The following is a 12,225-nucleotide window of genomic DNA, read 5'->3' as shown; positions in this document are numbered from 1 at the left end:
CTGGTATTTAGAGTCAGTCAGGAAAGGGTATAACGCTCACTTTGCAGCCGCGACTTTTCCATACCGCAGATCCCCCTACACCATTTGCGTATCCTATCTTTTCAATGGGATCTTTCTAACGCTGGTATTTAGAGTCTTGGCTGAAGTGAGCGTTAGAAATCTAACAACAAGACTCCAGCCGCAGAAAAAAACCAGGAGTTAAGAGCTTTCTGGGCTAACGCCGGTTCATAAAGCTCTTAACTACTTTGCTCTAAAGTACACTAACACCCATAAACTACCTATGTACCCCTAAACCGAGGCCCCCCCACATCGCCGCCACTCTAATTACATTTTTTAACCCCTAATCTGCCGACCGCACACCGCCGCCACCTACGTTATCCCTATGTACCCCTAATCTGCTGCCCCTAACACCGCCGACCCCTATATTATATTTATTAACCCCTAATCTGCCGCCCCCAACGTCGCCTCCACCTACCTACAATTATTAACCCCTAATCAGGCAAAAGAGCTGAATTCTTTGGGGCATGCCCCGCAAAAGGCCCTTTTAAGGGCTGGTAAGGTAAAAGAGCTTTTCTATTTTTATTTTAGAATAGGGTAGGGCATTTTTTTATTTTGGGGGGCTTTGTTATTTTATTAGGGGGCTTAGAGTAGGTGTAATTAGCTTAAAATTGTTGTAATATTTTTATAATGTTTGTAAATATTTTTTTATTTTTTGTAACTTAGTTCTTTTTTTATTTTTTGTACTTTAGTTAGTTTATTTAATTGTATTTATTTGTAGGTATTGTATTTAATGAATTTATTGATAGTGTAGTGTTAGGTTTAATTGTAACTTAGGTTAGGATTTATTTTACAGGTAATTTTGTAATTATTTTAACTAGGTAGCTATTAAATAGTTATTAACTATTTAATAGCTATTGTACCTGGTTAAAATAAATAAAAGTTGCCTATAAAATAAATATAAATCCTAAAATAGCTACAATATAATTATAATTTATATTGTAGCTATATTAGGATTTATTTCACAGGTAAGTATTTAGCTTTAAATAGGAATAATTTATTTAATAAGAGTTAATTTATTTCGTTAGATTTAAATTATATTTAACTTAGGGGGGTGTTAGTGTTAGGGTTAGATTTACCTTTAGGGGTTAATAACTTTATTAGAGTAGCGGCGAGGTCCGGTCGGCAGATTAGGGGTTAATAATTGTAGGTAGGTGGAGACGACATTGGGGGCGGCAGATTAGGGGTTAATAAATATAATATAGGGGTCGGCGGTGTTAGGGGCAGCAGATTAGGGGTTCATAGGGATAATGTAGGTTGCGCCGGTGTACAGAGCGGCAGATTAGGGGTTAAAAAATATGCAGGGGTTAGCGATAGCGGGGGCGGCAGATTAGGGGTTAATAAGTGTAAGGTTAGGGGTGTTTAGACTCGGGGTACATGTTAGGGTGTTAGGTGCAGACTTAGGAAGTGTTTCCCCATAGGAAACAATGGGGCTGCGTTAGGAGCAGAATGCTGCTTTTTTTTTCAGCTCAAACTGCCCCATTGTTTCCTATGGGGGAATCGTGCACAAGCACGTTTTTGAAGCTGGCCGCGTCCGTAAGCACCGCTGGTATTGAGAGTTGCAGTGGCAGTAAATTATGCTCTACGCTCCCTTTTTGGAGCCTAACGCAGCCATTCTGTGAACTCTAAATACCAGCGGTATTTAAAAGGTGCGGGGAAAAAAAAAGCCAGCGTTAGCTACGCGGGTCGTTACCGACAAAACTCTAAATCTAGCCGTTATTTTTTCTAATTTATGTTATTTAGAATAAGTACAATTTTTTTTCATCAAATAATTAATTATCTATATTAAATCAATGTAAAAAATACTAATCTTACTTTTCTGTATTTTTTTCCAGTTCAGTTGCCATCTGGGCAAATCTGTCAGGGTGTCAAAAAGTCAATGTCTCTGCCTTTAAATTCCATTACTAGTGGAACTACTCTGTCACCTTTAATTATCTCTAAGTCTCAGAGCCACTCATTATACTCTTTCCTACCTGTTTTACGAAGAGAACCTCTGAGGACAACACGTGTTTTGCCAGCTATTCCAAGCCAGAAGGAGCTCAGTACAACAGAAAGCCTTATGAAATCTCCCAATACATTAGACACTAATGACTAACGTGCAGATGTTTTTACAGTGTTGTGTGTGTATATCAGTCCAAGGTCTGTGAGAAAGAAATGTAAAGAGTTTGTATCTGCATTGAGTAGAAACATTATTTAGGCTTTCACTATATTTTTAAAAGCTAATCCTTTTTATAAGTTATTATTTTGTGATCTTCCATGCCAAAAACATGTGAAATAATTACTAATTACCTTTTAAATTAAATGGGTTGATCCAAACTATATAAAAGCGCACTGACTTTTTCCTGTTTTTTATTTTAATTTATGCCTTTAATACAAATAAAAAAATAAAAATAAATGCAATTCCTTGTTCTTGTTGATACACAATACAGGGAGTGCAGAATTATTAGGCAAGTTGTATTTTTGAGGATTCATTTTATTATTGAACAACAACCATGTTCTCAATGAACCCAAAAAACTCATTAATATCAAAGCTGAATAGTTTTGGAAGTAGTTTTTAGTTTGTTTTTAGTTATAGCTATTTTATGGGGATATCTGTGTGTGCAGGTGACTATTACTGTGCATAATTATTAGGCAACTTAACAAAAAACAAATATATACCCATTTCAATTATTTATTTTTACCAGTGAAACCAATATAACATCTCAACATTCACAAATATACATTTCTGACATTCAAAAACAAAACAAAAACAAATCAGTGACCAATATAGCCACCTTTCTTTGCAAGGACACTCAAAAGCCTGCCATCCATGGATTCTGTCAGTGTTTTGATCTGTTCACCATCAACATTGCGTGCAGCAGCAACCACAGCCTCCCAGACAATGTTCAGAGAGGTGTACTGTTTTCCCTCCTTGTAAATCTCCCATTTGATGATGGACCACAGGTTCTCAATGGGGTTCAGATCAGGTGAACAAGGAGGCCATGTCATTAGATTTTCTTCTTTTATACCCTTTCTTGCCAGCCACGCTGTGGAGTACTTGGACACGTGTGATGGAGCATTGTCCTGCATGAAAATCATGTTTTTCTTGAAGGATGCAGACTTCTTCCTGTACCACTGCTTGAAGAAGGTGTCTTCCAGAAACTGGCAGTAGGACTGGGAGTTGAGCTTGACTCCATCCTCAACCCGAAAAGGCCCCACAAGCTCATCTTTGATGATACCAGCCCAAACCAGTACTCCACCTCCACCTTGCTGGCGTCTGAGTCGGACTGGAGCTCTTTGCCCTTTACCAATCCAGCCACGGGCCCATCCATCTGGCCCATCAAGACTCACTCTCATTTCATCAGTCCATAAAACCTTAGAAAAATCAGTCTTGAGATATTTCTTGGCCCAATCTTGACGTTTCAGCTTGTGTGTCTTGTTCAGTGGTGGTCGTCTTTCAGCCTTTCTTACCTTGGCCATGTCTCTGAGTATTGCACGCCTTGTGCTTTTAGGCACTCCAGTGATGTTGCAGCTCTGAAATATGGCCAAACTGGCGGCAAGTGGCATCTTGGCAGCTGCACGCTTGACTTTTCTCAGTTCATGGGCAGTTATTTTGCGCCTTGGTTTTTCCACACTCTTCTTGCGACCCTGTTGACTATTTTGAATGAAATGCTTGATTGTTCGATGATCACGCTTCAGAAGCTTTGCAATTTTAAGAGTGCTGCATCCCTCTGCAAGATATCTCACTATTTTTGACTTTTCTGAGCCTGTCAAGTCCTTCTTTTGACCCATTTTGCCAAAGGAAAGGAAGTTGCCTAATAATTATGCACACCTGATATAGGGTGTTGATGTCATTAGACCACACCCCTTCTCATTACAGAGATGCACATCACCTAATATGCTTAATTGGTAGTAGGCTTTTGAGCCTATACAGCTTGGAGTAAGACAACATGCATAAAGAGGATGATGTGGTCAAAATACTCATTTGCCTAATAATTCTGCACTCCCTGTAGAAGCTAAATTGACTGAATTAATTTCACTAAACAGATTGGTAAATGTAAAAAATCTCTTGATGAGTTTACTGGCTTGGGCATATCAAGTGACTAAAATTGTAATAGATCATAATGAAAATATTTCTTTCAAAAAAATTTTTAGAGAGATTTTTTTTTTAATGCAATAAGAAGTTAAAAAAATAGCTTTTTTTGTGAGAAAACAATATATAGTTCTAAGCTTAATAGTCTAGATTCTAGGTCTCTCGAGTCATTATCCTCAGTGAAAAATACACGCTCAGGACAAATTACTAAATTTTGAATACTATTACAACTACAGTACTACACTAAGTTAAAATCTTGTAAACACCTTGCTATTACCAAATTTATTGTATACCATCTTTTTAATAATCGATGTTGAAAGCATGCCCTGGCTCCAGTTTTATGCCTTTTTTATATTTAACTCAGAAGAACGTACTACTAATCCAGTGTAAAAATTAAACATCACTATATAATAACACATTAAAAAACAATGCTTCCAGGCGCTTTTTAAACTGAAATGGTGAGTTTTGCAAGTGGTAGACAAAGAGAACAAAACATTCTATATACAAAAAAGAAATAAATATATAGCTCTAGAATCAAGATCAGCAGCTGGGTTAGGTTCCCTTTTGCTCTCTCTTTTTTACAATATGTCTATATATGTTTATGTACTGTATGTATGTGTGTTTGCACATACATATGTATACTATCCAAATATAGGGCGAGCTAAAGAGATTTGACCACGCTAAACATTGTCTGGTTATTCTGTTTTACCATAGACTTTTAATACCAGGCATAATCTATGTATTTGAGGTGTTTAACCTCTTATATACCAGATAATGCTGATACATATTTCTAAGGAATTAACACAATAGAATGCTGGGAACAGTAAACAGTGGTATATATTTTTTTTAAATATACAAAAAATAGAGGGGCGCCACATAGCTAATCTTGTAAGCTGACAATAAGTGTTAAAGTGTTGTGCCTTTCAAGCCGGTTGGTACTCTGAGCTGACTCAACTAATGTCGACTACTCCACATTTGTATCTCAGTCGGGCTCTCACTGGAAGGATTCACAATTTTATATTCCACGTATGGAGAGAAGAACGGAGTAGACAGCTGCTGCAATAGTCAATTGGAGCTAAATAAACTTAATTAAAAAGCTACCAAATCTACTGCTTAAGTGCTCTGTATAAAGCCACAGAGACAAACTGTACTAAACCCAAGTTTTATTATGAAACCTGTTTCTTGGTACGCTGGCTGTCTCATCAGGCGTAAATAAAAGTAACAAAAAGCATTCTGTATGTACGTAATTTTTAAAATCACATGTGCATATGATTGGCTTAAAAACAGTCTCCTTCTGTAGGAAAAACATTATTCAATTGCTTGGAAGATACATCATACAAATGAGAGAAAGATGGTCTTATGGTAACATTAAAAACACATTAAAATTCGAGAGCTACAAATATTAAGATGACGACGATATCAAAAGTCAACGTAAAAGACTATATAATAGTTATAGTCTCTCCAAGATAACATCCATCCAATCTATACCAGTCTGTATCATATTGATTGTGTGATGTGTAAGTCATCTTAGTATGTAATATAGAATGGCTGTGGTGTGTCATAAGTTGTCACGTGACTCGTAGTGGTTCACATGTTGCTATAGTAACATCTAAACATATTGGGAATAGGAAACCTCAAGTACAACAATGTCATTATTAACAATTGGTCTAAAATATAAAAATATAATACATGTGATGACCTGAAATTGATAAGCACAGTTCCTGGTAAAAAGCGGTCATTGTATATCATAGTGGAGTCACATGTCTCCTATTTGGATGCACATTAAATTAAAGGTGTACAATTAATACATATCAAATCCCACATATACAACACTATAATTACTAAAACCATAAATAGAATTAAGTAAATATGTAAACTACATATCCTATGTTAAAGTAATATAATAGTACATTTAAATAGATATATCAAAGGGACAATATAATAGTAAATTTGAATAGGATTGATGTATTTGGAATCAAGTGTATTATTGAGAGAGAAAGAAATAAACAAAATGGGGAATGTTATTGTATGGATTGATCAAACTTCTAAAATAAAGTGTGTAAGATTAGTGAAAACGAAAGGAATATGGTGATTATGAGGTTGTTGTAAGAAAGAAGTAAGTCTCAATTGAAAATGTCACATGTGATGTATAAACGTGACAGAAAAAAATTAAAAATTGTGTAATAATAAGTGTGATGTGAATGTGATGTTGAGAAAATGGAAAAGAAATATGTAAAGTGAGAATGTGATGTGTAAATGTGACTATATGAATAGAGACATAAGATGTATAAATGTGTAAATGGAGTAAAGGAATATGATAATTAAAATAACATAAAAGTAGTAAAGATTTGTGACTAACAATAAGAGAATACTGATGTAATTATAATGATGTGTGTAAAGAAAAAAAACGAATAAAGGATTATTATATTAATTAAACGCAGCTAGATCTATATATTCATTTAAACCAGTGGGAAATAATGTCCTAAGCTTTTAAATCCAAAACATCTCTCGGCGTCTCAAGCGTGTAAATCTATTATCCATATGACTTTTGGATATCTGTTCTAAGGGAGTAATATGAAGAGTCTCTGGATTGCTATGATGATCCAGGGCATAGTGTCTAGATAGACTTTGCTTCATAAATCCCTTTTTTCCATTTCTATAATGTTCGCCCCATCTTGTGTGTAGGGGGCAGCTAGTCCTCCCTTTGTACTGAACCTCACATTTGAAATCAATCAAATAAATGATAAAAGTTAAACTACAATTAAAAAAAAATTAAATGTGGAAAGTTTCAGATGTAACAGAGGAACAACAATGCTTAGCTTCTAAACAAATTTATTTACATGCATTACAGGTTTTTTGGCACACTTACAGTATATGCGCTTTTTAGCTTTAGACTCAAATAATTTTGTCTTGGTTTCTTCGTATCCTGATGTACCTTTTTTAACAATCTTACTTGATGTAAGTTGGTTTCAAAGGGCAGAAGCTCTTCTAAATACAATTTTAGTTTTTTGCCAATTATATTACTTAGCACTGGATCTCTAATTAGGATATGACAGTGTTTGTATATAATTTTCTTTATCTTATTGGCATGAATATTATATTGAGTAGAAAAACCTAAGTTAAACTCTCTTTGATCTTGTTCTTTTTGGAAATTGGTGTATTTATTTGTATTCCTATTTCTAGATATGGTAGCCTTCTTTTTGGGATATTGAGAACCTGTTTGTAGTAGATGACTTCTATGTAGACTTCTGGGTTATTTTAATTTATTATCCAAAAGGGTATCTGGATAACCTTTATCTAGAAATCTGTTGTAAATTATCTCACTTTGCTGTACAAAGATCCTATTATCTGAGCAATTTCTACAAATTCTCATGAAGTGACTGAAAGATATATTACATTTACAACTAGGAGAACGATGGCTAGTGAAATCAAGATAACAATTACTGTCTACTCGTTTGAAATATGTACAATATGATAAATGGCCTAGACTGTCCCAACTCAAAACAAGATCCAAAAACTCTATTCAGTCTTTTTGAATGTTGGATGTAAAGGACAATTGGGATCTCCAGTTAGGATATTGTAATACTCTTGAACTCCTAGGATCCTGTTTGCCTCTGCAATATGATCCTTTAGGTCCTGAATTACTAGACCACCCCCTTGTCCGCATCTCAAATCACAATTTGTGTAATGTCATCAACATGATATAATGCATATCTCTCTCCTTTACTTATATATAAAGGATATAAAGGATATCTTTACTTATATATAAAGGATATAAAGGATATCTCACTTTTTAAAAAAGGGCAATTAATCTAAATACTCCAAGACAAGTGTCTGAAAAAGTTCCATTTTACTATTTGTTTCTCTCTGAGAAAATAAATTAGATTTCCTTTTAAAATCTGTGTGGAGAGCATTCTCAAAAAGTTGTGAGTTTAACTCTTGTAGTTCAAAGAATATGAATATGTAGAGATAATTTTCTTATGCATGTATTAATGTCTAAATAAATCAAACATGTTATGTTTGTTAGGTTGACTATAAGATAGCCCTTTGCCAAGGATCCTAATTTCATATTTTGTGAGAGTTTTTTTTTTCCTTTCTCTCTCAATAATACACCAATAATATTCAAATTTACTAATATATTGTCGCTTTGAGATATACTATTATATAACTTTAACACTTAAAGGATATGTAGTTTACATATTTACTTTATTATAATTAGATGTTTAGTAATTATAGTGTTGTATTTGTGGGCTTTGATATTTATTCATTGTACACCTTTATTGTAATGTGCATCCAAATAGGAGACATGTGACCCTGTTATGATATATAGGGACTGCTTTTTCCCAGGTACTTGGCTCACTGATATCATATTTTAATATCATGGTACATATCGGCGGATATATTTGAGGTCAACACACATATTGTATTTTTATATTTTATGCAAGTTGTTACTAATGATATTGTTGTACTTGAGCTTTCCTATTCTCAATGTTTATATGTTACTATAGCAACATGTGGACCACTGCAAGTCACTTGACAACTTCATTACACACCAGACTTGTATAGATGGGCTGTTGTTTGTTATCTTGGGGTGACTATATATATTATATATTCTTTTAACCCTTTGGCTGCTAAGCCATTTCCCACCTGTGTGCTAAGCTGGTTTTGAGCTTTTTGTTGCAGTTCACATTTAAACACTTTTAGAAGTAAAGTTTGTGCGAATAAACTATACAAACTCTATATTGTTTTTTTCAGCAGACCCAGCAGATTCAAAATGTACCATTATTATAAGTGTATGTATCATCAGGTTTAAAAAATAGCACGTAAAATGTGAAAAGCGTGTATTTTTTTACTCCTGACTCAATAAATAATAGTATGTAATTTTATTTTTCTAAACTCTATCATCAAAACCTGTGTGGATAAATATTTGTAGTAGGTAACCTGTCTGAAATAAGCAGAAATTAAGAACATTTCACTGTTTTTTTCCCCCACTGTTTTATTGCAGGCATGTCAATTTGATAAATTATCAAAAACAGCATCTTAGAATTTACAGTACTGTTTTTAGCAATTAAACAGTTCTAGCCACCTGAGAAAATAAAATGGGGTACACAAAGCACACATTTGCAGAAAGTACACCCCTTGATGCATCAAATGAGGGGCTACAAGTATTTCTAGCATGAATTTGGGGTTAGCAACAATTAATGGAATAAGTTGCATTGCTTAAAAACAAATTCTAAGCAAAGAACTATATTCCACTTGTTATTACATTGTCTATTTTTGTGCTAGCAATACATGTAGCCCCTCATTTGATGTGCCTAGGGGTGTACTTTTCGAAAATGTGTACTTTATTTAATGTATCTTACTTTCCCAGGTTTCTACAGCTGTCTGATTGCAGACATAAAAGTTAATTGCCATGTCTGCAAATAAACAGTTCTAGCACTTGGACACTTAAAATATTGTACACCAAGCACATATTTGTAGAAAATGCACCCTTTGGAGCATCAAATGAGGGGCTACATGTATCTTTAGCACATAATTGAGGTGCTCAACAATTAATGGAATATGGTGCTTTGCATAAAAAATATTCTATTTTGTAGCAAAGAGCCATATTCTACTTATTATTACATTGTCTATTTTTGTGCTAGCAATACATGTAGCCCATTTGATGCGCCAAAGGGTGTACTTTCCAAAAATGTGTACTTTTATTTAATATATCTTAATTTCCCAGGTGGCTACAGCTGTCTAATTGCAGATATAACCCGGTACAGTTGAAAGACTATTTTTTTTTTACGTAATAAATATATATTTTTACTTGAAATATTTCTTTATTAGAGTCAAAGAATTTAGGATACAACAGAGCAACTTTTTCACATATAATCCTCCATAGGGTTAGAATGGTGCAATAATCAAAGACAATTTTATAAAAAGAAAGCTCTAGCTTCATCCATTATCCATTCATGTAAGACACTACATTGAAATCCCAGTATCGTACATTCTTTATCATGTTGACCACCATATTCTTCAAAAAAATTTAAACATCTTATAAAACAAAACCAACGTTCAAAAACAAACAAACAATTATGTGGCACTTATTGGCAGGCCCTACGCCCTATTTTATTACTGTCTAGTCTCAGCTCTCTCCTTGAGGCTAATGAAGGGTAACGAATGAGTCCAGATTGTCTGAAATGGGTATTTCTCTAATTTTCATAAACCATTTCCCGCCGTAGAACTTGACCTCCAACAAACCACTCTAGCCTGTCGTTTTTTTGCATTATCCAATAGAATCATATTGTAGTAAATTGCTCCCTTGTCCCCTGAATGTAGTCCGAAGCTCTGACATGGTGTATATATGTTCTATCTTATCTAGCACCTTAGCCCAGGCTGGTGCCCCCGTCTTTCAGCGTCTTGCGATACAGACCCTAGTAGCGGTACATAGCGTCCGAATGAACGTGTTTATTGCTTTATTATATGGTTTAAGTCTGTGATTTAGGAGCAACTGAGCCACCGTCAGGGCAACTGACTCGCTCAAAACGCCACTCAAAAGCCCTTGAAGCTGCTCCCAAGTAGGTCTGATCACTGGGCACTTCCACCACATGTGTATATCGCCCCCTAGCCCCACATCCCCTATAGCATTGGTTGGAGCCATTTGGGGTAAAATGGCATGTTCTCTCTGGGTTAAGATACCACCTGAAAACCGTCTTAATGCAGTTCTCTTTGAGGTCAGCACTGATCAGTCCCTTACTTGAGTTAAATAGAATCAAATCCCATTTATTTTTTGGGAGGTCAAGTTCTTAGTTCTGCTCCCATAAGTCCTGTAGGATCTTATATAGGTTGGGTAAATATATTAAAGGTCTAGTCAGGGTCAGCAGAACATCAGCAGCAAAAAGCGACAATTTATATTCTGAATCCTTAACTACCACACCCAAGATATCCAGGTTATTTCTTATACACGCCGCCAGTGACTCCATACACAGGGCAAAGAGTATTGGCGACAGGGGGCATCTCATCTATAGTCTTGGATTAGAATCCCGCTGCCCTAATGACCACTGTCATTGTAGAATATAGTCCTCTTATTGCCGTCATAAAGGTCCCTCCAAAACCCATCTCTGTCAGGACTGAAGTCATATACCTCCAGTCTATTCTATTAAATGCCTTCTCTGCATCCAAAGAATGGAGCAGTGAAGGCAATTATTTTCCCCTTAAATAATCAATCAGGGGCACCGTCCTCCTCACATTATCTGGCTCTTCCCTGACTGATATAAAGCCGACCTGGTCCAGGTGGACCAGTGTTGGGGCTATCTTCTTAAGCATATTAGCCAGAATTTTAGTGAGGATTTTAACATCCTGGTTTATCAAGGAGATAGGCCGGTAGCTCTGGCACCTCTCGGGATTCTTACCCACCTTAGGGATCACTACAATTTTGGTGCTCAGCATTTCCAGTGGGATAGCCCTGCCCTGTATAAGGTCATTGCAAAAGCTCTGCAAATGGGGTATTAACTCTGCTTTAAATATTTTGTAATACTTGCCGGGGAAACCATCAGGTCCCAGGGCTTTGCCCACTTTCAGGTCTTTGAGTGCCAGAAGAATCTCCCCCCTTGTGATGACCACATTCAATTCCTCACTATCCTGTTTGCTTAATTTATTAAGATTAGCATTTGCCAATAATTTCTTAAGAAAATCATGTGTATGAGTAGTGTGTTCTACTTTTTTGCCATTGTAAAGTGTAGTGTAGTAGTCTGCAAAGATATCCGCTATCTCTTGGGGGTTAGATGTGCGTGTGTCGTCCGATTTTAATAATACAGGGATAGAGAAGTTTTGAACCTTCTCCCGTAGTTTATGGGCTAAGTATCTATCTAGTTTGTTCTAATATACAAAATAATGGGCATTTTATTTTTGTATAGCTCTGATCGATAAATATATAGTCCTCTTATTGCCGTCATAAAGGTCCCTCCAAAACCCATCTCTGTCAGGACTGAGGTCATATACCTCCAGTCTATTCTATTAAATGCCTTCTCTGCATCCAAAGAATGGAGCAGTGAAGGCAATTATTTTCCCCTTAAATAATCAATCAGGGGTACCGTCCTCCTCACATTATC

At 35.6% G+C, this 12,225-nt stretch overlaps 1 protein-coding gene across 1 annotated transcript in view; it reads left to right on the top strand.

Moving 5' to 3' along the window:
- ANKRD55 (ankyrin repeat domain 55) overlaps positions 1-2,152 on the top strand; it is a 204,424-nt gene extending 202,272 nt beyond the window's left edge. Inside the window, 1 exon segment of the mRNA XM_053699692.1 lies at positions 1,893-2,152. Coding sequence (XP_053555667.1) covers positions 1,893-2,152 — 260 coding nt within the window.
- The last annotated feature ends 10,073 nt before the right edge of the window (positions 2,153-12,225 follow it).

Source organism: Bombina bombina, chromosome 2 (assembly GCF_027579735.1).
Source record: "Bombina bombina isolate aBomBom1 chromosome 2, aBomBom1.pri, whole genome shotgun sequence".
Classification (NCBI taxonomy): domain Eukaryota; kingdom Metazoa; phylum Chordata; class Amphibia; order Anura; family Bombinatoridae; genus Bombina; species Bombina bombina.
The sequence above is the reverse complement of the archived record's forward strand: the minus strand, read 5'-3'. Positions and strand labels throughout refer to the sequence as shown.